The 27,438-nt window shown below is 38.4% G+C and overlaps 1 protein-coding gene across 2 annotated transcripts; it reads right to left on the minus strand.

Annotated features, from left to right (window-relative positions):
- Positions 1-815: 815 nt before the first annotated feature.
- DSC1 (desmocollin 1) lies at positions 816-27,160 on the minus strand. Of its 2 annotated transcripts, XM_048286943.1 has the most exons (17): positions 26,905-27,160; positions 24,377-24,461; positions 21,664-21,866; positions 21,070-21,189; positions 19,733-19,888; positions 18,711-18,855; positions 17,362-17,528; positions 15,055-15,189; positions 13,975-14,160; positions 12,315-12,574; positions 11,966-12,108; positions 10,592-10,807; positions 8,789-9,022; positions 6,014-6,135; positions 4,692-4,928; positions 4,009-4,054; positions 3,832-3,923 (listed from the first exon to the last, which is right to left on the minus strand). In XM_048286943.1, the coding sequence occupies exons 1-16, from the start codon at positions 26,941-26,943 to the stop codon at positions 4,016-4,018; spliced, it is 2,487 nt and encodes an 828-aa protein (XP_048142900.1). In that variant the 5' UTR covers positions 26,944-27,160; the 3' UTR covers positions 3,832-3,923; positions 4,009-4,015. The 2 variants fall into 2 exon arrangements, with proteins under 2 accessions (XP_048142899.1, XP_048142900.1); XM_048286942.1 differs by lacking the exon at positions 4,009-4,054 and having other exon boundaries at positions 816-3,923; positions 26,905-27,158.
- Positions 27,161-27,438: the final 278 nt, after the last annotated feature.

The following is a 27,438-nucleotide window of genomic DNA, read 5'->3' on the forward strand; positions in this document are numbered from 1 at the left end:
GGACACAAAACAATGAAGGGACTGAAGCCTCTCTCCACGCAGAAAAGACTGGAGGAAAAGGCTGAGGAATATGAACTGTTCAGCCTGGAGAAGGTTCAGGGGAGAACTTATTAATGTATAACAGTACCTGAAGTTAAGAGCCAGGCTCTTTTCAGTGGTGCCCAGAACACAGGCAGCACCATCTGAAGATCATGAAGCACATTTTTACTTTGAAGGTGACTGAGCACTGGAACAGGTTTCCCAGAGAGGCTGTAGTCTCCATCCTTGGAGATACTCAAAATCCACGTGGTCCAGAACAACCAGCTCTAAGTGGCCATGCTTGAGCAAAGAGGTTGGACCAGAGCACCTACAGGGGTCCCTTCCAACCTCAGCCATTCTGTGAATTTCTCTTTCCTTGAAACCAAATAACCAAACCTTACATTCCACTTGTCTCCTGATCACAATAGCATAACCCCCACTATACTGATATTCTGCAGCTTTATGTGCCAAACATGTTAAAATTTGGGTTATCTGCTGCTACTGGTTTTCCTTACGAGGTTTTCAAAATAGGCACTGTGTATTTTTTACAATTTATCATCAAGATGACCAAGTAATGCTTTGTAATTTTAATATCCTGAATTTGCCAAGTATAAACTCCAGCTAGACCCACCCTATGGCTCATGCTGCATGGACAAGTACTACTAGCATCACAGCAGTATAGTGGCCCAAAACCACTTGCACTAAAATTTAAAAATCCAATCCCCTTCAGAAACAGGCATACTTATCTTCATAAACTGGTTCATACGCAAGAAATGAAGAGTTTTTATAGAACATCCTTTTACTTTGCAAAAATTTATTACTCACTGTTGTACAAAATATACCTAAAAATATGATGTTAGGACAATTTTGACACAGCTAGGTAGACTGCAGATTACCTAGCTGAAGGGAAGAAATCTTCACAATTTTTAAGGCAATTCAAGACAGTAACAACACGTGAATTATACATTTTGAAATATTCCATTTATAAGCTTTACACAAATGTTACCAGGTACTTCGTATCTTTAATGCTTTATACAAAGTTTCCATTCACGTAATTAGAAGATAAAATGAAAATAACGTTTTACAGTACTTTTTGTGAAGTATCTCACATCTATTCTTGGTTTTACAGAAATAGCTGGTTAAACTCGGATTTTTAATTTTTAAAAGAGACAAAGGAGTAGAAATCATTCCAAATTTCTACTTCGTTTAAAAATGGGTAAAGAATTATCTATGTTTGCTGAAATGTAAAAAAAGAAAACCAACAAAACCAAATAAAACATTTTGAAGGTAAATTAGACTAGAAAAGCATTATTTTGATTTAAATAATGTATTATTTTAACTCTAGGGTGGTAAGTTGGCAACCATCTACTTAAAACAGTCAACACTGATTCAATTTAAGCTCATACAGATTTGGTCTATTCTTTTAGAGAAGTACTACTACTATAGTTCATGAGGAAAGAAACCATACTCGCAGGGGTTTCTCTACACCACCCTCCAAGTAATTTTCTAAAGAGTGCAGTCGTTATTTATCCTAGGTCCTTCTCAACCACAGGATTTTTATATAATTTAAAATACAAACAAACAAGAACACCACCAAACATTAAGAGAGGGAGGGGGAGACATTACTATTACCTTAAAAAGTATATAGCTAATAACTAAACATAAAGATGCAGGACACAAAGCAGCAAGAAAATCACTAGGGAACAGATCTTCACCTGGCATAAAGTCAGCATAGCTCCACTGGCAACAGCAGAGCAATCCTGACTTGTATCAGTCACAGATCTGACTGTCCATGTACAGAATTTATTTATGTTAGTGATAAAGATGAGCAGTGTTCAGAAGAGAAGTGTTAGCACACATTTTTTAAATGAAGTAAGTTTGTAACACCTTGCTTCTCATCTAGCATTTTGCTGCTGATGACTGTCACTCCTGCCAGTGGCAGTGTATCTACTTCAGGATGAATTCATTACGACTTTCAAATGATACACTAAAATATATTTAACATTGGTCTATGAAGTCTTAACCACAGCTAGTTCTTACTAGAAATATTCTGAAGCCCATTTACAGTGTGAAACGTAAGGTTTTAAAAGTACTATTTTATAATGTTTGTAACTTTTTATACTGTTATGGGTTTTCACTGACCATAATTCATATGGAATGAACTGCAATCACTGGAAGTCAGCAGAAAATGAAATTTAGAGCAGCATGGATCTTGGTTGTTAGCAATTATTCCTTTTACAGATCATTAGCAATAGTAAATTTTTTAAAATATCCCTAAGGCATATGTTTACAGAGCAAATCCTAAAAGCAGACTTATAGCTACAGAAATAAGTAATTGCACAAGTTTCTCATAGGCACCAAGACGTTCTTTTAAGGCACAAGAGAACTCCCAGAGTGCAGAAGACAGATTACTTAACCAGGAGTGCAAACATTAAAAAAACACTTAAAACCTGGGAAGCAGAGGTGGAGTTCCACCTGCTGCTTATGGCAGCATTCAGGTCCCACTGCTGTCATTTGCCAAAGGTATTTCAGACTTTTGTGTGTTTGTATATATATATATATAGTGTATATGTATGCTTAATCTAGTACAGTAACAAATGGAATTCAGATGGTTTCTGCCAGAGATGTGTGTAAACGCTGACCTCTACAACTACCCTGTATTACACTCAAAACACACGGCTTCTCCCAGTGTAATTTTGCATCTCAATAACAAGAAATCTCTAAACCACATTATTAATGCAGTGTGCTCAATCCATTTGAGCCGTATCTTCTGTCAAGTTCTACTTCCAAAAAGAAACAGTTTAATGAAGTCCATACCAGGGCAAGTAGAAAAGGTAGTGGTAGCTCCACTGGACAAAACTCTCAGCAATGGTCATCATTTCTGCAATGATATGATTTAAAAGCTCACAAGCAACTGAGGTACTAACTTATGTGAAGTAAACATGAGATTTATACTGCGTTCATTTGAAGTATGATTGTTTCCTCTACTGCATGATTTTTTTTTTTTTGATCTCTTATTTCCTTAAAAGAAAAATACATCCTCGCATACAATGCTGATACCCTATGTGGTGATGCCATAAATCCCTTAGGATAGCTAGTTTGATGGGTGGTAACCCATTAGGAGAAAAATATATTTTTGAATATTATTTTACATATATACAATATATATATATATTTAATTTTCAATCAAAATGTAAAGTTTTCTAATATATTCATGAGTATTTTTATGTCCAAAATGAAAAAATATTTCGTATCTCAGTTCTTATAAGTTAAAAGTTAACAAGGTATTTGATATCCACCAACATTATTTGCTTCATTTCTACAAAATTAAAAGAAAACAAAGAAAAAGTGAGTTACAAAGCTTTCCTTCTCCAAAGCCAAATACAAGAAAATTTTGAAGCTGGATAATTAATTAAAAGAATACCAAGTTTTGCATTGTGAGTAATCACAAAGAATGTAAAATGCAATCTTAGTAGAAACTAGCATTACTATATTAACCTAAAGAAAAAATATTTTTAATCCCTTTTTTCTAATAGAATGTGTCCAGTGTAAGAAAATGTAACTTTAAAGCAAGAGTTATTTACACTCTCACCAGTCTGTCTTAATTTGGATAAACCTCTGCCCCCTTCAATTCCAAAGTACCTAATATCACAAAAGTATGACAGCCACTTATTTACAGGGTTTTTTCAGCACAGTGAAAGGCACGTTTATCTTTTGATGCATGTTTCTGCTAATGTCCTAAACTTGGGTTCCAACTGATCTAAGAAGTCAAGTGCCTCTTCTTCATGCTGATCACTGCAGCAGCCTACAGAGCCAGCCAAGGATCCTTTTCCTTCATAGTTATATGAAAGGAGATAATCTTCAGAATGCTTCTGTTCTTCATCCTGTCTGCATAGGTGCACCTTCTGGATAGGAACAGAACAGATCTTATTATTTTCTTAAATTGTTATCCTAAACATATTGCAAAAAAATAAGTTCTTTTTGATTTACCTTTCATTCAATTATTTTTAATCAGAGTGTGTCCTCTAATGGATTCCTACATACAAAAACATGCACATGATTGGTCTATATCATTAAGACTACAAAATAAAAGTATTTAATAAAGAAATAATTTCTACTCATCACGTAAGTAACAATAAAAGAGGAAGAACCTGTTTACATAACCTGTTAAGCAACTAAAATGCATTGAAAATTAGAAGACTGATTTATACATAACTAGTTAGGCAAGTAGTGAGAGTTTTTTGATCTCCAAGAAACAGAGTGACTACATTTCTAATGCTGTACATTCATTCCTGCTCCACTGCTAAGTTAAGTATGAGGTTTAAATTAGCACAAAGCAAGCAGCTGGAATAAAAGCAAACAGACATTCTCAAAAAAACTCACAAAAGCTTCAGTAATTACTCTAAATTATTCAAAATTAAAAATAGCACACTGCATATAGTTTAAGCCAAAAAAAAGAAAGTAATTTACACTTATGTCTGAAATATGTCAAGAATTACTCCTTGAAAGAGCAATATTCCGACGGGGATGCAAAGGAGCAAAATAGAGGAAAAATGAAGTGAAACCAAAGCCAGAAAGCCACCTTCCTAGCACATTTACATGTCTTCCTTGAAAAGTCTGTATATATTGACCATAACCTACACTTCAAAGAAAATCAGTTTCAGAATACTTACTTCGCCTAAACGAGGATGTGTGAAATTATGCCACTCTGAGTAGGAGTATCTACACGTATCCATCATAGGCTGTCCTCCTCCTTCTTTAACTGATCCCAGAGTCTGATGTCCACCTCCCTTGACTGATTCCAAGGTATGCCCTCTTCCTTTTACCATTTCAAATGTTTGCTGCTCTCCTGTTTTTACTCCATACCCTCCTTGATCACATGTATTTTGTAGAGGAATTATATTGTGATCCTAAACAAAACAAAACAAAACAAAACAAAACAAAAAAACAGTAGTGAGGATATCTTTTCCTTGCTTCTTTTTTTTTCTTTTTAATTCAAAAGATGAAACGGCAATCAGATAGAGTCACAACTGAAAATTGAAAAGTCTCCATCTTGGCACTGTGATATTTTGAACAAAAGGCTATCCTTAGATCTTAGTGTATAAAGATCAATAAATCATCTTTGAAAAGGTTACTATGACAGAGTAGAGAAAAGAGAGGTTATCTCCATTTAAATACGAGGTGAGATCAAAAAACTACGGTTTTATCCCAGTGAAATGTATATAATCTATATACTAGTTTATAATGGCACATTATGCTTCACAGGCAACAAGAAATGTGACACTTGCCACCAAAAGATTTCTTGGTTTTCAACATGAAATATCATTTTTAAACTTATCTCCTCTTTTTGGGGAAGACAATGTCAGGGGGTGGAGTACAACAGAAAAGAGGTAGAGTCTAAAGAGCGAAGTTCTTGTGCATGAACGCAGTGCTGGACTGAACTATGTTCATGGCAGATGGAAAGAAGTTTAGATGCCAAAAGCAAGAAAAATTGCATAAACATGGACTGTTTATGAAATCAACTCCATTTGGGGTCATTTTTCAGGGGAAGGGCAGAAATTGCACATGCAATTTACAACAGCTATCTGCTAAATAAAAAAATCCTTCTCCAAGGAAAAATAACGTTTTGCCATAAACACATATTCAACACAAGCAAAACAATACATTTCCATCTAATCTCATTGTTAAAAATGACAGAAAATGTTATTAAAATGTTCACCTGAAACTTCCAACCAAATCCTTAAAATCTGGAAGAATTACAAGCCACCAGCCTAACGACTACAAGGTATGTTTAAATGTATATGGTGCTACCACCTGTGCCTAAAGTAAGATTTTTCAAATTCTTGTTAAATAGCAAAGTACATCTAATGACCCCTACATTGATTGCTTATTTCCTTTACCAAATCACTTACTTGCAGGTGGTCCTGTTCTCAAACTGCAATGCTACGGACATCTTAATTGCAAGTTTCTCCATTGAAACAAACAGACAACTTACCATCACTTCTTCTCCTGGAGCTTCTGTGTTTGAAATTATTAAATTGTGATTGGCACAATCATCAGTCACCTGCCGGTGCATTACCCCAGCACCACAGCAGCCACAAATTGTGATCAGGATTACTATGAAAAAGGAAATAATACCATAAACTTTATGTCATAATGGGATCTACTTATATTAGATAATGAATTTTAAGGGCCTAAGCATCAACTATGGTTTCAAAAAGTAATTAATTTCCAAAAATGCCCATACTCAGAGCTGTATATATTCACTTTTTTTTTTCAAACAGCATAGGGAGTATTCACTGCATTGTTGAATTATTTCATTTTTCTAAAGCACAACCTTTTTTCCCAAAAGAAACGCAAGAGTCCTTTATGAAACCACTGTGACTTACACAATTTCATAGTAATGAAAAATTTAGATCCAAATCCAGGTGAAAAATTGCATCTTATGCCTACAATATGGTCGTACATAAGATATTTTTCATCTCTGAATATGCAGATGTCAAATTATAAGGAACTAATATGCAAGCTAAATGTCACAATATCAGAAACTTCTGCTTCACAGGAAAGGTCAGCAGAACCCTGGAAGACTTCCAGCACTAAGCTACAGAACAGTCTTATATAATCCCTTGTATTGATTTTATTCTTCTTAATAATACTGCTTTTTGCTGTCAGAGACTCACCCAGAAATGACTTGGAATAAAAGAATCATGTACAACTAATACCTCTCCTAAACAAATGACTAAACCTTTCATGCAGAGAACCATTGTTTTCTTCACTTTTTGTTAGCTTAAAAATAAAGAAGCCCACGAAGAACAGAACAGTTCTGCTTAACTGCCCACTGAGCAATCTGATCTCTGAACATATGAACTTCTGTGAAAATCGGCCAAGAGACACTTTCAAGCTAATTTAGCTTCTGTAGCATCAGCTGTCAGTGAGATCTGCATCAGTGATTCCAGCAGGTTGCCTCCTGATGCTGACAGATGGGAAGAAGACATCCATGACAGCACTGAGGATACACAGAATAAAACCTATCCACAGTCAAGTAAAGGATCTGTTTGCAAGTGCTGCAGTCAAGAGGCAGTGAAAAAGAGGTAGATGATATTTCACCAGTTCCTCTATTTCATGTTCCCACATCTGAAAATTCCACCTTCAGACTACATCCCAAATTTGGGTACTTGCCCTGTTGAGATAAAACATTGATCTAGCTAGCCTTCAAAACATGTCCAGTTCCCAGCGTTCTAGCTACTTAAGTAAGAAGAGCTAGCTGTGATTTAACAGGAGCAAGACATTTTAACTATTACCACAAAAAATGGGTAAGAAGGAAAGAAAAAAAAACCCCAAACCTGAAGCCTGAAATAGTAACTACTATAGCATGTCTTCTGTGTTTATTAAGGATATTATTAGTCAGACTATATATGATTGTGGGAAAAAAAAAAAAAAAGACTTGGGTTTGCTTTTATATATCACCATCATTGTCTCACTGGTTAACAGCAATATTACCCTTCTCAGAATCTGCGAGGTTTTGGGCACCTCCAGTAGTACAACATACACTCAAGGTTTTGGTCTGTTGTGAACTATTCAACCCGCCCTTTAATGTTACTGCACCTCAGCTGGGGCAATCCTGGTTGTGTGTACAGACTGGGGAATGAGATACTGGAGAGCAGAGCTGCGGGAAGGGACCTGGGGGTCCTGGCCACTGGCAAGTTGAACATGAGTCAGCCATGCCCTGGCAGCCAGGATGGCCAGCCCTGTCCTGGGGGGCATCAGGCACAGCATGGCCAGCTGGACAAGGGAGGGGATTGTCCTGCTCTGCTCTGCACTGGGGCAGCCTCACCTCGAGTGCTGGGGGCAGTTTTAGGTGCCAGAATACAAAAAAGACATTAAGCTCTTAAGAAACCATCCAAAGGAGGGCCATGAGGATGGTGAAGGGCCTTGAGGGGAAGCCATATGCGTAGCGGCTGAGGTCACTTGGTTTGTTCAGCCTGGAGAAGAGGAGACTGAGGAGAGACCTCACTGCAGTCTACAGCTTCCTCACAAGGAGAAGCACAGGGGCAGGTACCAATCTCTTCTTCACTCTCGTCAGCAGTGACAGGACTCAAGGAAATGGCATTAAGCTCAGTCTGGGGAGATTTAGGTTGGATATGAGGAAAAGGTTCTTCACCCAGAGGGTGTTTGGGCACTGGAACAGGCTCCCCAGGGAAGTAGTCACAGCAGCAAGCCTGACAGAATTCAAGAAGCGTTTAGACAATGCTCTCAGGCACATGGTGTTGTTCTTGGGGTGTCCTGTGCAGGGCCAGGATTTGGTCTAGATGATCCTGATGGGTCCCTTCCAACTCAGTATATTCAATGGTTCCATGATTATCTGGGCTCTTGTAAAATCCCTTGTGGAATCCCGTGTCTCAGATACTCCATATTTTAATCCACAACACAAGAGAAATCACAAAATGCTCTGGGAAATTGATTTCAGCATTCCTAGAAACAGAAATGTTTCTAGAACTCACGAACTTTTTTGAAGTCTTTTGGTTCAAGTGCAAAATGCATCTCACACAAAATAAACAAATGAACAAAAATCTACACACAGTAACTACAGCACAAGATGAGAGCAGGAACATGTGATACTGATAAATATAGAACAGGTACATTAAGTCAGTGACAACAACTATATAACCTGCAAAATGAAAAATGTTCGAAGCAAGTTTGAATGAGGTTCTCTCAGCTAATTTTATAGCTAAGTGAATTGCACTTTGTGTTTAAAAAGAAGTGTACTTACGCAGCAATAATAATGATCCTAAGATCATTGCAAGGATGGCCCAGAGACCAAGGGTAACATTTCCACCAGAAAGCTGACGAGTTCTGCCATCGCATTCAGTTGGAGTAACACAATCGCAGAGGTTAACTCTTACAATGTTCTCGCCTATCTTTCCTCCATTATCAGTCACACTTACAGGAATTTCATAAATTCCATATGGAGTATCACTCTTTGGTGAAAGATACCAAGAATTATCTGTAAAAAAAAAAGACAAAACCAGATCTAGGGTCAACAAAACCTGCAACTCAGTTGTTACAAATGCGACCATAATCACAGTTTTCCCTTCTGTTACAGCTATACTGCTACCAGATCCACATAAATTAGCTTAAAGTTAGATTAAATGTGTTGATACAAAACTACAGCTTGAAAGGTTTTATACTTTCAGCAACTTTTAAATGTTGAACTGAAAAAGCATACCTTATACAACCTCCTGAAAACACATGCTTTGAAACTCTGAAGTTGATTTAGTTCATTATAGGAAATGACACTACTTGGGCTTACTAGTAAAGACCATCAACTAAACTGACATTTATTAAAAAGATTTTTGGTAGCATGATTAGAATAATTAATTGTAAACTTAATTTATACCTCTTCTACTCTTTAGTTCTATGGCTGTATTCAGTGAGAATGACTATTTCCAGTGGGGAAAAAAAATCCATTTAATCTGCTGCCCTGTTTAGAGGCAATGATTAATGACCATATGCTTTAAGGGGGCAAAAGAAATAACTTGTGAAAAAATGTACAAGACTGACACTGATGTACATAATGGCTGTTTTATGATGAGCTATATGAAACAACATGTATCATCCAAAATGTGGGTTTCAATTTGCCTAACATAAAACCTGAAATTCGATGTCTTTGCTTTCAGACTTTTCCATCTTTTGCCTTTCTTTAGTGAATATATGATGGAGCACTTCAGAATCAGACCCTTTTCAACTAATTTATGTCACCATAGTAGCAACTGCATGTTGCTGCTCTTGTTGCCATCATCTGGTAACCACCAGGAAACCACCACCCGCTATAACTTTTTAAATCAACAAATTTTAGGAAACAGTGATTCCTTTGCTAATAAATTGTTCATCTACTTCTATAAAAATTATAAAAATAAAAAAGATATTAAAGGAGATAGTCAGGCTTTCTTTCACCCAGCTCAGCTTTACGAAAAGTGTGCTGGGTAATAGCAGTACTAACAAACTTCAAGAATTTTTTTTTGTCAGCCTATAATCAATTTTAGGTAAAGTTTCAGTTTTCCAGTTCTCCACCATAATAACAGACTAAGAAAAGTTGTTTTTCTTCGGAATACTAGCCATTTTATTCTTAAATAGTTTATGAATTATAAATCTATAGTTCCTTTTCCAGTTCCATATAAATTATGAATTTATAGTTCCCCTTTGATGCAATGCATTACATCGGGTTTTGTTCTTTCTCCTGATCTTCTTACATCATAACTTCACACAGCAGCTGATTGCTGACCCAGGGATGCTGGGGACAGATTCTTAATTATGCTTTAAGAGACAGATATGGTATCTTTCCCCTTGCCTTTGGGATGCCAACAGTGCCATCTTCTCTATGGTTCCCTTACCACTAGAGGGGAACTAGAGGAACCACTAAAGACCATCAGTGAGCCCCATAGTAGCTCCAGTGACTACACCAATTCCAAACAGAGATTCGTCCAATCCATTCTTGCAGACCACGCAAGGGAAAGACAGCAAAGCCTCCTCTGGCAACCTGCAGCTGAGTGAGGAGGAGGAAGCTTTAACCTACCATCGTGTGGAGTTAACTTCCACATGGAAGCCAGGTTTCGGTCAGTTATGCGATACACAAAGGGTGCGCTGTAAGGAGCCTCATCTCCATCCTGTGCCGTGAGGCAGATTGGTTTTCTGTCTCTGCACATGATATAGTCCGTTTGAGTGATTCGTGGGAAGTTCTTGTTGCCAGGCACAATGCAAACCTGAATTGTTCCAGTGCCGGTTTTACCATCTAAAAGATAAAATAACTAGGTTTAGCACTTACTTCTAACATTCACATACTGCTTTCTAGTCCAAACTTTCACAATTAAATATCATCAACTGTAATACCCATGTTTAGAAGTAAGGTGGAAAGCAACTGCTGATTTAGCCAGAGAGAGAGGGAGTTCTTACAGCCCTCTCTTGGCTGCTTCTTTTTGCTTGGCTGGTTGCAGATGCATCAGCAGCTCCCACATCTCCATGTTCTGCGTGTGCAGACTGTATTTTGTTGAGCAGGTGGGTCTGTGTGGGAACACATACTACTCTAACAGAAGGATAAGAGGAGAAAGAGCTCATAAGCCAGGAGTAAAGGACGCTAAGACAAAGAGAGACAAAAGGAGAAAGTGAAGATTTCCAGCTTTTTAACTTCAGGAAGGAGAAAATTAATTATACTTTCCCTACCTTCACCTCCCCTGGGAACACAATCACTAAGGAAACAGGAGACTTCTTTCTGTCCTCTACCCTCTAAGTCACCAGGCATTCATTAGTGGCATACACTATGCCACCAGTCTACATGCAAGAAGTGAATGAACTCTTCCTCCTAATTACAGTTTTTCCAATACACAATTGGTCAATGCTTGTATATGCATCCCAGTGAAATTACATCAAGTCTACTTTTTAATCCTTTCTCTAGAAACAGTTGATTGCAGATGCCTTTATCACGTTTACTTCATAGACAACAGAAGTTCTACGCAATTTAGATTTGTACTATTTACATTTAACTTTAATATGCAGACTTGGACAGAGTTAGAATTTTTTGCTGCAAGGTCAACAACTTGTTTGCAAAAAGTCCTCTCTACTTTCTCTGTTGTCTAGCTCACAGATGCCAGGAGATACCATTTAAAAAAGAATAGTCAAGAAATAGAAGAAATATAATCCAAAGGAAAATCTCTCATTTTAAAATTACTGAAGGATTTTAAACAGGGCAGATAACTTCTCAAAACAGGGATCTTGCCTGATTTCTAAAGGCTCTCCCTGCTAAATAATATTCTCTAAGCATTTGACAGAGCTATCACAAAGACAAGACAATGGACTAGGTGGGCCACTGGTCTGAACCACTACAGTTGTCCCACTAAGTTTGCACATAATCATCTGTTATAGACCACAGAAAATGCCAACATTAAGTACTCACTTCTGTCTATTGCGAGGACTGTGATATTGCATTGACCTCGTCTCATTTCTCCTATGTCTCGGTCCAAGACCCTAACAGTTCTGACTTCACCTGATCTGTCATCTATGTTGATCCAGTTACACTGGCCAGGTGGTATCCGGTATCTGTGAAGAATAATTTGTCTTGTTAAAGATCCCAAATGTAGCACACGTGTATGTACACACACACATATTTAGATACATGTATTCATATACACTGATGGGTGTGGAGGTGCACGCGCATACATACAGCCTCAACAACTGTTTCCCCTTTCCCTTATCCCACCCATGCTGTACTCCAAAATAACCCAGTAGGTAAGGTTGTTTCATACCTTATGCCCTCACTATTTCCAGTTTCTGGATCTTCTGCTACATATCTCCCAATAGCTGTCCCAATATCTTCGCATTCTTTAACGTCCAAGCGCAACAGACAGGGTTTAAACACCGGTCCCTCATCCACATCCAGGACATGCACGGTGACAGAGCAGGTGCTCTGGGAAAGTTGCTGTGAATGGGGAGCCAGCAGGTAGGGTGCCTCATTGTTGACTCCAATCACCAGGACCCTTTGCTTGGCAGTTTCATAGTCCAGTCCCTGTAACAAAGGTGGAGTGTTGGTTTTTTTCCTTCAAACAGTACAAAACTTAACATTGTTTTCCCCACGCCATTATTACAGCTGAAACTGTACCACATTTATTTACAAAAGAAGCCAGCTATCCTCAAATATCCACCTTGAGACAGAGTAAAAGGACATGATTTTTAAAAAAAAAAGTTGAGTTTCAAGCTAGTCAAAGAAAAGGGCCTGAGAAAACACCCCTAACAAGACAAGCAGTACCACTGCAAAATTTTGGATAAATAGTCCGAAAATTAATTACTAAAAGACCAGAAAGCAATTAAATGCTGTGGAAGATTTTCTTCTTCCATATTTAGTTGGCCATTATTTTAGCTTGCATGTATTTCCTTTCCACCACTAACCAATCACACTTCTTTCTAGTAGCTACAAATCCACCTGAGAATTTAAGGAGCTGGCACTAAGTAGCTACCATTTATTCTTGAGACACCTTCTCCAAAGTCATCATTTGCCTTTAATAGAGCTAATTTTATCCTAAAGTCATAATATTCTCTAGTCTACTACAGCGTTACAATAAATGTAAGAAATTTCAACTGTGTTCATATACCAGGGACAGAGCTTTAGAAAAAATTCTAATGATTACAAGTAACAAAAAACCCTCAATAATGTAAATAATAAAAAAATTACTGGCCTCTCTATCTCTACAATTTCAAATTTTAATATTAATCTTTTCTGCTCCTTAGAAGTTACCTTTTATGGCAGTTTTAACAGGTAATGAAAAAGAGGCATGAAGAGGCAAAGGGATGTGCTAGAGTACAAGGCAATTGGCATTTTACCTCATATCTGCAAAGCACTTATAACAACGAACAAAACTGACCCAAAATCTTTTATGTATATGGACTTCCTCACATGCCAGAAAAGTGAACCTGAAGTCAGGACACTGCAAAATAAAACCTGGAGAGCTTTTTGCTGAAATAGTGAGTTTATTTAACTCCCTTATTTAACTCCCTGAGAGAACAAGACTGGAGAAGGTGCTCAACCTTTCCCTGCTTTGCCACTCTCTTATTTCTGTTAAAAACCATGAAGCATTCCTTAGTTACATCTCTAAGTCTAAACAACTCCAGCTGTGGAACCAGGCAAAAGCATCAAGCTCTTCTGAAATTTTAAACCAAATTCTTTGGATTCCAAGCACACAAAATTGAGGAACAGTCTGGAAGATGAATTATGTGTGTTATGTGCCACACACAAGCCTCAACCGCTGTGCCTAATGCAATCTGCTCTTCAAGAGAGTTCAGGTCAGAAGAAAGTCTGATGAGCCTGAGTTACAGATATTCTTTGAATAAAAATAATTCCTAGATTGTTGGTTTTAAACCCAAAACTTGAAAATCCATAAATTTTCCTCTAGCCCTTCAATTTTTACTTACCTTAACAACACACAGTATTCCTTCATTTGTGTTTTTGTCTGTTGTAATTTCAAAGGCCTGGTCATCATTTCCTCTTATAATTTCATATACTGCTCCTGAGCCAGGTGAACCAGGTTCATCAAGATCAACAACAGAGACTCTCAGTATTTCTACACTCACTCTGTTTTCCTCCACTCGTGTTTCATACTTGGAGTACACAAAAAAAAAAAAAAAAATTAAATCAGAGAATACTGTTGCATGAGGCAGGACTAGAAGAACACCATATTTAAATAAGACTACTTCAACCTAAGGGGTCAATTTACCAAACTGCTGTATTGATTTATTTTGTTGATTTGTTTCCATAAATTAGTATATTTTTCCCACTCCTCCCTTATACCCTGCATCAAACAGTAAACCTTTCCTGACAGCACAGTTGAAATACCAGCTTCTTCATACACTCAAACTATCACTGACATAATTAATTCTGGAATTCTCCTTCCAGGAAAGGTAAATTAGCACAGTTTCCCTCAGTTACATCAGCTATAGATTCTAATTTGCATACAACATGATCAAGCTGAGAATTAGAAAAGGCATTGGGCTAAATTAAAAAATATATAAATTAACAAACCAACAAGAACTTGAAGAAAAGCCAAGAAGGATTAAATACATCTCTACTCAGATGGCAAAAGATAAAAGGATTTTTTGTATTTTTTTATCTTTTTAAAGAGCTGTGTTATTCTCTACAAGCCGAAGAAGAGCAGGTAAGAGTGATTCTCAATTAATATTGCTGATGATATTCTACAGTAGTGAACAGAAAGGGTAAACTACATGTAATCCTTATGAATAATGAATTATTTTTTCATACATTTTGTATTACAAAATCTCCTGTAGTTTATGACATGTGTACACTGTTATTGAGACATACTCTTTGCCCTGAATCATATACATGGCTGGAATAAGCAAAGACATTTATATTGGCATTAACTGTCTCAGGGCATTAGATTTCATATTTGAGGGACTGTCCATCAGGAAATTAGAAAGGGGATGAAAATACTTTTTTTTTTTTACCTTCATAAAGACATTTTACTTATGCAGACTTACTTGTAACTGTTTAAAGGATGGTGCATTGTCATTTGTATCTTCAATTTTGACGACAACTGTTCCTGTAGTGCACAAACCAAAAGGCTGACCTGCCATATCTCTCACTTCAACTAACAAAGTGTAACTGGGTACGAGCTAAAAAGAAGAATAAAAGCATAGAGAAGTTTGTCATACTCACTTTTTAAATTGCATAGTTACACAGAGGAGTAGAACTAAATGTTTCACTCCTGTTGCACAACATTGCTCTAAATTCAGTGCTCCTCACAAAATGAGACAATTCGCTTTGGGGCTTTTTTCACTATAGCTCAAAAGGAAAAGCAGCAAAATATTTTTCCGTGGCTAAGCAGTGCTGAGCTCAACACCTGTTAGTAACGTGCATGCTATATCTTGTATCAAAGAAAGCTTCTCACAACATCAGCATTATTTTCCAAAAACCTGAAGTTTTGGAAGATACAGACGACACACTTTCAGCTGTTATTTGTCTGCCCTTTGGAGCAACAGAGTATTCCCTTAGGTTGCCAGCAGGTAAAGTGTTTCGATGCACGTCTCTTATTTCACTGAGGATGAATGAAAACTGTGCTGCGACCAGCCTCTGTCTGGGCAATACAGGATAAGGCAATGCCTGCCATTTCTCAGTCTGGCACTGAAGGAGTCAATGTCCTTATCAGTTCCAAGGGGCTCCCTGATAAGCAGACCACTTAAATCCCTGACTTGAGCCAGAACAGCAGAAAGCTTTTTTTTTAATGTGAACAACCAAGGGGAAGAAAAGTGTGGGTGGAGGGGAGGGAACATAAGACAGTACAGAGGGATTAGGCATAAAAAGAGTAAGTCTGTAAATCAAGACAATAACTCCAGTTCTGAATGCCTGGAAGTAGCATTCAGTTTCTCTGGTGCAGGAAAGAAACCTCATGTTGTATTTCATAAGTTTATCTTTAAAAGATAGGCAGTGGACTAGTTTTTCAATCCTTTCTTCTTCACTGTGACAACTTCCTTAGTAGTCACAGTGACACTCACAATCACTGCAATTTGCTCTGGCTAAAAAAGTTGAGCACTGTATCTGCATGTGCAATATTTTGCAACATTCTGTTTTATGTGGACTTTCAGCCATGAAATAATGTAAGTATGCCATAATATAACTCCTTCAATCTTCAGAAAAGATGTGCCTGTAGCAATGTTTTCTAGAATGACTGTCTTATGCTAGAATTATTATTTTGAATTACACGTGCCTGTCATTTTTCTTCTAGCATAAACTATCTCTCACATGACATTCTTTCAAAAAAAAAGAAATCTTGTATCTTATTTGCTTGAAAGCTAGCTGCTAAAAATAAATGGGTGGCACTTTATTTTTAAGAAATGGTATATTACTGTTTAGGTTTCAACTATTGGAGATATTTCTAGGTAATAAGGGATGATTGACTACTTCCAGAGAACCTGGTTCATCTTCTCTGTGAAGAAGCAAGAAGCACTGCAAATCAATCTTAATTAGGAGGAAAAAGTAGCTTATGGGACTCCTGAACACAGAAAGAATAAAAAAGTCATAGGTTGAACAGCTGAGCAGTAGGAAGTTCTCTGCCAAGGTTAGCTAGAATATGGTAATCTATGCAGAAACTCTCTGGACTAATTACAGGTCTCTGAAAAGCTTCAGAAGGTCCTTAGAGACATTAACAAAAAATGGGTAACAGAAGCTACGTCTGGTGATTTCCATGCCAGCATTTCATAAAATCATAGGAGGGCTTGGGTTGGAAGGGACTCTGAAGATCATTTAGTTCCAACCTGCCAATGCCATGAGATTCCACCCTATGAGCTTCCATCCACTAGCTCAGTTTTCTCAGGGCTCTGTACAAACTGGCCTTGAACACTTCCAGGGATGGGGCAACCACAACCTCTCTGGGCAACCTGCTCCAGTGCCTCACTAGCCTCTGAGTAAAGAATTTCTTCCCAACATCTAACCTAAATATCTCCTCTGTTAGTTTAAAACCACTTCATGTTGTCTTATCACTATCTGCCCATGCAAAAAAAGTCACTCTCCTTTTTTATAAGCCCCTTTCAAGAACTAAAATACTGTAATGAGTCTTCTCTTCCCTAGGCTGAACAACTCTCTCAGCCTGTCTTGACAGAAGAGGTGCTCCAACTTTTGGATTTGAACTTCTTCACATCCCTCCTCTGGACCTACTCTAACAAGTCCATGCCCTTCCTGTGCTGAGGAGCCCAGAGCTGGATGCAGCCCTGCAGGTGGGGTCTCACAAGAGCTTAAGAAGCTATCTGTGTGCACTAGATGACAGCTGAGAATGTTCCAGGAAAGATCACCTCTCTGTCCAGCTGTGGCAGTAATACAGAGATGACACCAGTGTCACCATGTAAAGAAAACGCTGGGGTAATTGGTGGGGTTTGTGACACAATGCGGTATTTCAACGTGGTATGCAGAGTATAAGGCTCATCTCTGTCCTCTGCAATCACTTTTCCAACAACAACACCTGTGAACACAACACAGCAATTTTTAGTTCCAGAAAAATCTGCAAATAGTAAAAAATTATTTGAGTGGGTATTTCTGTTTTAAACATGTGAAAATAGCTATTTGATCATTTAGCTCTAAATGAAAATGGTATCTAAAGCACAATAAATAGCAGCAAAAATAAAGTAATGGTGTAAAATTATCTATTTCGTCATCTGGGCTTTTTTTTTTCATTCTTAGACAAAGTTGTGATTATTGCAGCTGTCAAAAAAGAATAATCAAAAGAAATAATGGAAGTTTTTATTTCAATTAGTGTTTTTGACATTGACTTCCAATTAAGCATCTCAAACACAGCTGAAAAGCTCTTGTCAGGGGGCTGGAGCTTTCTGACATGGGTCAAACTGCACTACCACCTCACACAGCAATGCTGTACCACACCCCATAGCCCCAGTGGGTTTGGAACTTCTCTTTAAATCAATAGCTCACACAGTAAGAAGTACAGCACTTCAGAGAATGAAATACAAGTGGGTTTTTGGGATAATGGGGAAGACACCTCGCTTCCTTTTTTGTGAAGCAAATCAGACTTTCCCCACTCTATGATCCTGGCCTAGGAGATGAATGGGGAATGGGAAACCGTGGCTCTTGCATTCCTTATTTTCTGGGGTCCATCATTCTCCTGGCTTTTGTTGTTTGTTACACAGCACAGGAAGAAACAGGCAAATCCCAGCCTTTTACACGTATGGGCAAAAGCAAAACTTTCTCCAACCCTGCCCTCTCCCAGGAAAAGTCCCACCTTAGTTCGTTAGCTTGGACATACACTGTAAGCTTAACCACAGGAATTTTACACCTTAGAAAATCACCTTTTTAATTGTTTAAGAGACTTTTAAAAACATTTTATAGAAACAGATGTTTTTTGGATAAGTAACATTCTTAAATTTTTCAAATCATTTTAGGTACACTGAAGCACAGTTTTTAAAACCTTCTTCTAACAACACTTTTCACTATGACTGAGATGACAATTTGGAATTTCTAATCATTAAGAAATCTTCAGCTGCTCTTTGCAAATTCAGCCTTTGCTGTAACATAATACTCCCCAGGAAATCCCACTGAAATGTCTTAAAAGGCGGGATTACATCTAGTCATACTGATATGTAACTGAGTTGAGTAGTGGTAAGTGTGTTTAGTGATTTAAAACAACTCTTACCAGGTTTGGAATTTTCAGGGACACAAAATTCAAAAAGGTCTTGTGTAAAATATGGAGCATTATCATTATCATCCTCTATCCTGATTGTATGCACAAGTGGTACTTCCGGTGAATAACCATCTGGAGTGGTTGCAAAGCAAATGATCTGTAAGAAAAATTCAGTGCTTAAGAAACATGCAGTATTATTACAGTTTTAGTTCAATGGAGGAGTCAATAAAATGAAATGAAATATAGTGTGCAAAGCCCATCCTTCTCAAGAACATGCTCTTCAGGCACATGGAAGGGGATGTGACTGGTATCTTAGAGTGAAAGCAAAACAAAACCTTTGAATGCTTTCCAATCTTTCCCCCTTCCATTCTTCACACACTACAAGTATTTTAACCACTTTCTCCCTGACCCCTCCTCCAACTCTATCACTTTTTCCAAGTTTCTTGAACACATTTTATTTCAGGTGTTTACAAGGCAACCTCAATTACCAAAATTTAGATGTTATTTACAACAAAACAAGAGTAAGAGCAAAACTATTTGCCCATTGTAACATAATCTAATAAAATGCAGCAATAGGTACTGAAAATTACCTATCTGGAAGCTGTTTCTACTAATTGCCTTCTTACACTTCTCAGCCAGTAGAGAGAGCAGTGTACCTTGTTAACAGAACTGAACAGCGTGACTCAGAAAACCACAGCTGTCTAGAGTTTACCTTTATTTTGTTTTTCTGCAGATATTTTAAACGTTCCCTGAAAAATTCTTCCTAGAAGTGATACAAATCCAATAGCTCACTATATTTATGCTGCAATTAGAGATTAAGCAGTGAAAAGCAAAACTCAAGATCCAAGTGACCAGCTATTTATTTACTTGCTACTGATTTTATCTCTTCAACACCAAGGATATCACTCATGTGATTCCAGATCTTGTTTTCTGCCATTTCCCCTGCAACCCAACTGTCAAATAGTCAAATATATGCATGACAGATTAAGGAAAATATATATATTTAATTATATTTACACAACATAGGCCTGTACCTGAAAACTTGGATACTGTTCACGGTCTACCGCACGAGTAGCAAAGATATTTCCAGTTTCTCTTTCTATGTAAAACAAACCCTTTGGATCTTGATCAATTCCTGGTCCAGTTGCAGAATAATAAATTGTGTAGTTCTGAGCTGTATCTGATTGGACCTATAAGACGACATTTTTAAGCCCAAGGAAAAACAGTAACAGCATCTCAATACATTTCCCCCTTTTCATGATCATATTTAGCACAAACAAAAACTTCTGAAACAAAAAAACAAACTTGATTTACAGTTCACAGAATAGGAGAACAGCCTGCCATGTGACTGCCTTCCTTTATAATGCGTGTGCATGAGAAGGGGAGTTAATTCAAACTCATAAATATCTAGAACTATTGAATTAGAGAAATGGCAGTATGTAAGAAACAAAAATTGAAATCAAATCTCTCTAGAATACTTCACACACGAGGCATATTCACATACAGAGGGCTTATTTCTGAAGCTGTTCAAGAGACTTCAGTTTTAGTGCATTCACTGAGAACATGGTCTGCACATAAAGAAGAAAAAAGTGAAGGAAGGAAAGGAGGAAGAAAGACCATATAGTCCAAGAGATATGCCAATTCAGATAGCATCTGCATGTCATTACAAGCACCAAGGAGGCAACATTAGACTTATCTATTTATAAACACTCTTCTCTCAAAATACTTTCCTTATTTACTGGATGTCAGAAGTTAGGAGGGTAAGATTAGTAGAAGAATGATTGCTCTACACAGACTCTGTTATTACACTTGTCTCTACACATCTGCTACCAGGCACTCTGTAATCTAGTGAAGGCTAGATGGATCTATGATAACTTTAGTTCTTGCATTTCTCTTTCACGCCTACTTGTTTTCTTCCAGTAAGTACTTTTCTGAACAACACAGGCCATACTCAGTCTTCAAGGCTGAAGGTACACACCTTGAGCTCCAGAAAGGATGTAGACAAGCAGGCAAAATTTACCCCAGCCTGTGTTTACAAAACCTTTTTCTAGGCAATGTTTAGTGGAGGGTTGTTTGCTGCTGCTTTTCTTTTAATTACACAGACTGATTTCTAGGCCAAAGAGCTCTCTTTGATAGTAAGTCTCTCTCCTTTTTTCAACTTTTGCACAATTCCATTTCACTCCAACAACTAAGATTGCAAGTTATTTCAGGCACAAGATCATGAAATATACAATGAACAGGACAGAACAAGATGGAGAAATAATAGCAGGAATGTCATCGGTAGGGAATACAACACAACTCATTTCTTCATCATAAAAGTCACATACAAAACTAGCATGGGTCATAAAATTAAGGTTCATACAAAATGTACCTGCTGTATTTGCAGTGGGAAAGGTCCCAGTGAGTTCTCTATCATGACAGATGGAATAGGGCCCCACCTTCTTTTGGTTCTCTTGAGAACTGTATCTCTAGCATGCCTGGTCTTTGGTGTCTGGGACGAGCAGATAAAAAGACAGATGAGAATACATCCATATATTCTTAACTGCATATATTTTTGCTTAACTGCCATCCTGCATTTCCATCTTTTTCCCTCCATTCCAGTCTTCCTACTGACAATTTGTTTTTCCAAGGTCTTCATTTCTGATTATATCTGTGATAATATTCCAAGCTTTTTCATTTCTTGTAATACTTTGCATGAATAATATCTGGTTTAATTCCTCAAACGTGGCTTTTAAGATTCTTGACATTCCTGATTATGCTACTTGCTAGCATCTCCCATTTGAGAAAGGAAATCTGCTGACTAAAGGAACACAGTAATCAACGATTGCTAAATAAAAATACACTCTCCACCAGTATTTTGCCTGATTATTTGAATTCTAAAATTCAACTACAGATACTCGGCATGAAGCTGTACTCTGTGAAAAAGTATTTCAAATAAGTAAGGTATCTTGAAATAGAACTTAACCTTTTTTTCTTCTTCCACCAAGCTAACGTGTATTTTCTTTTGAACTTGTTCTTGAATGTCCTTAAGTAATATGGTAAAAGTCTTTTTCTCAGCAGACAAAGAAAGAGCAGACGTTGTATACACAGAACCATCTTCTAGAACCTTGAAGTTACCATCACTGGAACTGATAAACTCTGCAGACTGAAGGCATTCTTTCAGATCAACTGTAAGAAAAAATATTCAGACAATAACTCAAACAGCAAAAACCCAATATCCCTCACAAAACGAAAGAAACCCATGCCCCAAGTAAAAATTATATTTATTGACACATAGTCTTCAAAAGCTTGTCATTCAGTATTTAAGCATCACACAGATTTTAAAACCTATTTATGCACTCAGATCCAACCAAGTTTTCATTAATTTCCACTCTTGTTCATTAGTGTTTCCTAAAGGACATGGCTGCTTTGTGGATATTGCTCACAAAACACTATGAAACTGGTAAAACTATAGAAGCATCAGAGATGAAATTATGTACATTAAATGCAAAAAACATTGCAGACATGCCTATTATTGGACCAGTAGCTATTACATTTGCCTCGTGCTCCATGCCCTACAATATCAGTGAAGACGATTAATTAATGCAAATGCCCAATGGTGATATTACATCTTGGAAGTTTTGCCCTCAGGAGGAAAGCACTGACTGGTACTATGTGATTTAATAGGCTTTGGAGGACAAAGGCCTTTAAATTATGAGGCAGACAGATGGGAGAGATAAAGACTAACTCTAGAACAAACAATTAGCAATTTTTTAATATGTATGTGATACGAGTCCCATATAGGTAATTTCAGCATACTTCCCAGGTATTTTTCATTGCATTTGCTATCACTTGTGGCTAAAATAGATTTTTTGTACTTCAGTGAACTCAGTTCACCAGCAAGTAGTTCAGCACTACAGCTGGAAAAAAAGCAAAATCAGGATATAACCACAGCCCTAACCAAGAATGATTTGGTACCCTGAAAAGGATGGAAGTCAGAGACTCAAACTCCAGACAAATGATCATTGCAGAGTACAAGACGTGTGTCACATTCTCAAAATGAAAACTTTGCAGTACTCTTTCAATGGTATCATAGCGGGTGGAACACTGCTGTATGAAAGCTGTTTGCAAAATTCACAAGGATTCAGAATTTCATCCTGTATATGAAGATGACATTTTCAATAAATTACATTTCATTTTGCCTTCAAAACTGCAAGAACAAGTGGGAAGCATAATTTTAAATACGTGATTTCTTCTTCCTCTTGAGTCTGTCCTTTAAACGCACAAATAAAGATTTCCCAGACTTTCTATGGTACTGCAGCAGTGACTCCCATCCTCTTTCATCTGTACAGTGCAAATGGAGTATTGAAGAGAATATCATAGCCTCACCTAAATGTACCTTACACTGCTATTACAGCACTTCATTTCCAAAAATACCAGGCTGGAGATTTTGTTTCTGGTGGTTATATGAGTCAACACTACGCTCAGTTAGCTATAGCTTTGTGGGATTTTTTTTCTTTAAAACCTCTGGTATAAGATATAAAAAACCCTTACAGTAGCCAGGAAAATCCTGACTAACTTCACTGTCAAGGTATGGTCCTTGTATCAATGCAAAATATTTCTCCATAAATGCTTAAGTAATGTCATTTGAGCTATAATGATTGTGTTAAAAGTTTTAGGGGGAAAAGAAGTTTAAGTTCCATGTTATGCAATTTCTTTCACAGCACTGCAGTGACATGAAGTTTTATTTTTATAAATTAAGTTTATTTACATACGGAAATGTTGAAGTCTACGAAAACTCACACAGCTGTAGCAGCCTTCATTTTAAAATTTAAAAGTAAGGTCAATTAATTTCCATTATAAAGCTAGATTTTCTGAGCAATTGTGATGAACTACCAATTCACTTTATTTGATCCTTCTATAGAAATGTGGATTAGGACTGCAGACTTGGAGCATATTCCCCTGTTGTCATAGGACTCACAAAGGGCACCTCTAAATCCTCAAACTCAGTCTCAAGCAGCACAGAATCCTTTAGCGCCTCCTATGCCACACCTTTCAAAGCTGCCTTTGAAAGACTGCTCTGAAAAAAAAAGGTGTGGGGAGTTTTTTGGTCTCTCCCATTCCTCCCAGTCACCTGCAAGCTGCCCTAAACTGAGACAGACTGTCCAGTCAGATGGGAGCACTCTCCCAAACAGAATGTGCATGCAGGATACCTCTGCAACACAGCCCCTCGTATGCCCTGAATGCCCCAGCACTGCTGAGCTGGGTTCCACAGAGCAGCAGCCTCTTGGTGCCTGATAAAGTGGGCTTTGTCTTCTTTTTTTCATCTTTTCAATTGTCCACATGACTTTCTTCTTCATATGACCATGGGTTATGGGTGCAGTTGGGAATATCAAGCATTTATTTAAATGGTAAGCCTCAGACTCCAAATTTTGAAAATATTAAATTCTGCCATTTTAGTTTTAAATACTGTACCCTGACAATAGCTCTTTATGCAAAAGTCAAATGGATGCATGGAGCCAGTGTTCAAATCCGTAACAAACACAGGGCGTATCCTTCATAAAAAGGCTGATCCAGCTGTTTAGCTGGCTGTCCAGTCATCCATCCATTCCATAAAAAAAGTCTCCTCCACTGGTAATAGCATCTCCAGCAAAGGTGCAATGTTGTGTTGTTAAGCTGGGAATCTCATAGTTTCTCACCTCTGCCAACTAACGTGTCAGCCTCTAGTTCAGAAGGAACATGAAAAATTACTTTCTTGCAAGCTTCACAGCACAAACTCAGCACCTAGAAAACAAATGAAGAAATCAGGAAAAAACCCTACATAATTACACGGTATTTTGAACTAGACACTGATGCTGACTTTGGTTTGTTTGTTTGTTACGACAAGCGAGTGAAACAGCACAGAAAGCACTCCTCCCTAAAAATTCAGGTACTGTGCAGCACAGCATAGAAAGTTTTAAACTGGAAACAAGATCTGACTACTGCTCCTGGATTTGTCCATGGCTCATGTTTTGTTTTTTTCTAAAATCACTGCACCACTGACATTAACGGCAAGAGTTCTCTTTGACTAGAAGATTTTGCCCACACTACTATTTCAGGAGAGAAAAGATAAAATACAGCTTCGCTGTGCACTCTCTCCAACAGCATTCCTGGCCAATTTAGATCCAAGGTCTCTAAATATTAAGGTTTAATTCATCAACACTCAGTTTGGTAGAACTGTGGTGATGCTAAACATTAAAGGGACAAGTGTCTCATTAAAACTACATGATGACACTTGCACTAATATATATCACTTTGCATCTCCAAAGTGCATTCTCAACAAACTAATTAAATCTAGCCTCAGCAATTAGATATGACATAAATAAAATGTCATGTATTGCAGTCCACTCCCATATAACCAGTTACAAAATAGGTCCTCCTAAAAATTCAAATGAGTAGTAGATAACCAGACTTCTTTCTAAAAAGAATCACATACAAAGATTTTCCTCAGCATAGAGCAAATGAATCCTGATCTCAGATTATGTGTGTGCTTTTGCCTAGTTTCTATCTCTAGGTTTAAAATTGTAATCCAAAAATCACACAGACAATTAAACAAAGATGTAGAAAAATGTAAATAAATCTATCCACCCTTTTATGTGCATTTACTCTTTCAGGATGAAAGTCCAGCAAAAATGGAAAAGCACTTTTATTTTGCACATACCTTTAGAATTAAAGGTATAAAGGAGTAAATAGTTAATGGAAATCCTTAAAATTACTTGTGATGCTTATTAAGAAAATATTTAAATAAAAATACTTTAAACTCTTAAAGACATTAGGACCCTTCAGAAAAAAAAATGCAGTGTCTGCGCCATAAAAGCTCTTCATATAGTTCCTTATATATATACAGAGATATAAAAATATGCATATATACAAATAATTTAAATATCCCTTCTTATGTATTAGTAGGCTTTCCATATTAACACACACTTAATAAAACACTCTCTCCTGAAAGACCTTGCACTATTTTTTAAGTTATTGAAATCGCAACATCTTTTTACACTGTTCTGAAATATTTTAAGAATCAATAACATCTAATTTTTAAATAGTAATGCCAAGCTCAGTCTGCTGTCAGTAGAAAGAACGATTGAGGAATTAAACAAAAGTAATTGATAGTTATTCATGGGCATCAAGACATAAGGAAACATCAGGTAAAAATAAGATGTGATGTCCTTTCACTTTACGCAAAGAAGACACCTCAGGATTTTTTTTCTTTGGGTATTGTTTTTTTCTGCTTGACAGAAAAAATTTTTTATTTTTTATTTTTTTCATTAAATGTAAGAGTAAAGTTGCTTGCATTTTTTTGGGTTTTACTTGAATATCCTTGCAAAGGCAGGTACACAGTATCTGAAATAGTAACATTAAAATGTGCATATATAATTAATATTAAAATAATAAATTCAGTTCTTCAACACTATCAAGTATTTTTCTTTCACAGGCTCAAACGATCATCTGCCCTCTTTTGTGAATGCAATGATAAGAGGGAGAGAAGGGGGTAGGAAACAAAAGACAAATCACTTTTACTCATCTACTATAAATTAAAATAAAATTTGAGAGAGAACTCCCCTGCTCTCCCCGGCAAAGACCTTTCTGGAGCTGATAATTATGTACAAATACAATAAACTGAAGGCAAAGGAAATCGCTGAAAAGTGTTCCATGCACAACTAATTCTTTCAAAGGAGCTCAACACGCTGTGGCACAATCCTTCCCACGGCAAAGGGACAACCAGGTGAGAAGCAGAGGGGGGAGATTTAAATAAAAAGAACTGCGGTTTATTTTTTCTATGAATAACCAGCAGCAGCATCAGCGACCCGAGCGTGTGCCCGTCGCGTAACCTCACGGCAGGCTCCAAAAGCCACCCGACCACCCGTCCCAACGCGAGCTGCGCATCCCACTGCATTCTTCCTCGCGCCGAAGCCCCCCGAGGTGCATCCCGCGGCCGCGCAGCCTCCCTGCTGCTCTGCGCCCATCGCAAGGGCCCCGCCGAGGAGAAACCCGACTTGGAGTCAGGAGCCAGAGAGAGATCACCCGCTCGGAAGTCTCTCCGGTGCGCTGCGCACCCGCGGTGAAGCAGGAGCAGCGCGGAGGAAAGGCGCGGCCGGGTGCCTGAGCGGCCGGCCCGCTCCGCTGCGCTCCCCGCGGTGCGCACCCACTGATCCCACTGATCCCACTCTCTGGCTCCCTCACTCACCAGGAGGCCGAGGATGAGGCGGGGGGCTGCGGGGGCCATGGTGCGCGGGGCTGCGCGGGAAGGGGGGAGCCGCGGCCGTCGGTGCTGCCACGGCGGGCGAGGGAGCGAATGCGAAGTGGCCGCGGAGGTGGCGGCGTGACTTCGCGGGATCCCGGCTCTGCTGTCCCCTCCCGTCTGCCACAGGAGCCGGCCGGTGGGGAGGGTGGGACCGCGCGCGGCAGCGGCGACTTTAATTACTCCCTTTTTTTTTTTTTCTCCTTTTGGGTAATGCTCGTCCCGGGCACGGCGCTGGAACACCCCGCCCGCCCGCCGCCCACCTCCGCGGCGAGGCGCTGCCCGTCCCCTCCCCTCGCTACCCCGCCCCGCCGCGGCGCCGGCTGCGCGCAGAGCGGAGGGGAGACGCGCCCGGGACAGCTCTGCCCCCGCCCCGGCGTGCCGCTCCCGGGCGCGGCTCTCTCGCCTCCCCTCCCTTCTCTCTGCCCTTCCCTTGCGTTCCCTTTCCGTGCGGGCCGCGCTCCGCGGGGCGCAGGTTCC

The sequence above is a fragment of the Corvus hawaiiensis genome, chromosome 26 (genome assembly GCF_020740725.1).
Source record: "Corvus hawaiiensis isolate bCorHaw1 chromosome 26, bCorHaw1.pri.cur, whole genome shotgun sequence".
NCBI lineage: Eukaryota > Metazoa > Chordata > Aves > Passeriformes > Corvidae > Corvus > Corvus hawaiiensis.

What these genes read in the sequence shown, in the direction of transcription:
- DSC1 (XM_048286942.1), bottom strand. Translation starts at nt 26,943, where the DNA reads ATGGCCCCCGCAGCCCCCCGCCTCATCCTCGGCCTCCTG. An exon ending in CATCCTTTAAACAGTTACAA is followed by an intron (nt 14,161 to 15,054) that starts GTAAGTCTGCAT and finishes GTGTACTCCAAG; the next exon opens with TATGAAACACGAGTGGAGGA. An exon ending in GAAGTTAACTCCACACGATG is followed by an intron (nt 9,023 to 10,591) that starts GTAGGTTAAAGC and finishes TTTTTTTTACAG; the next exon opens with ATAATTCTTGGTATCTTTCA.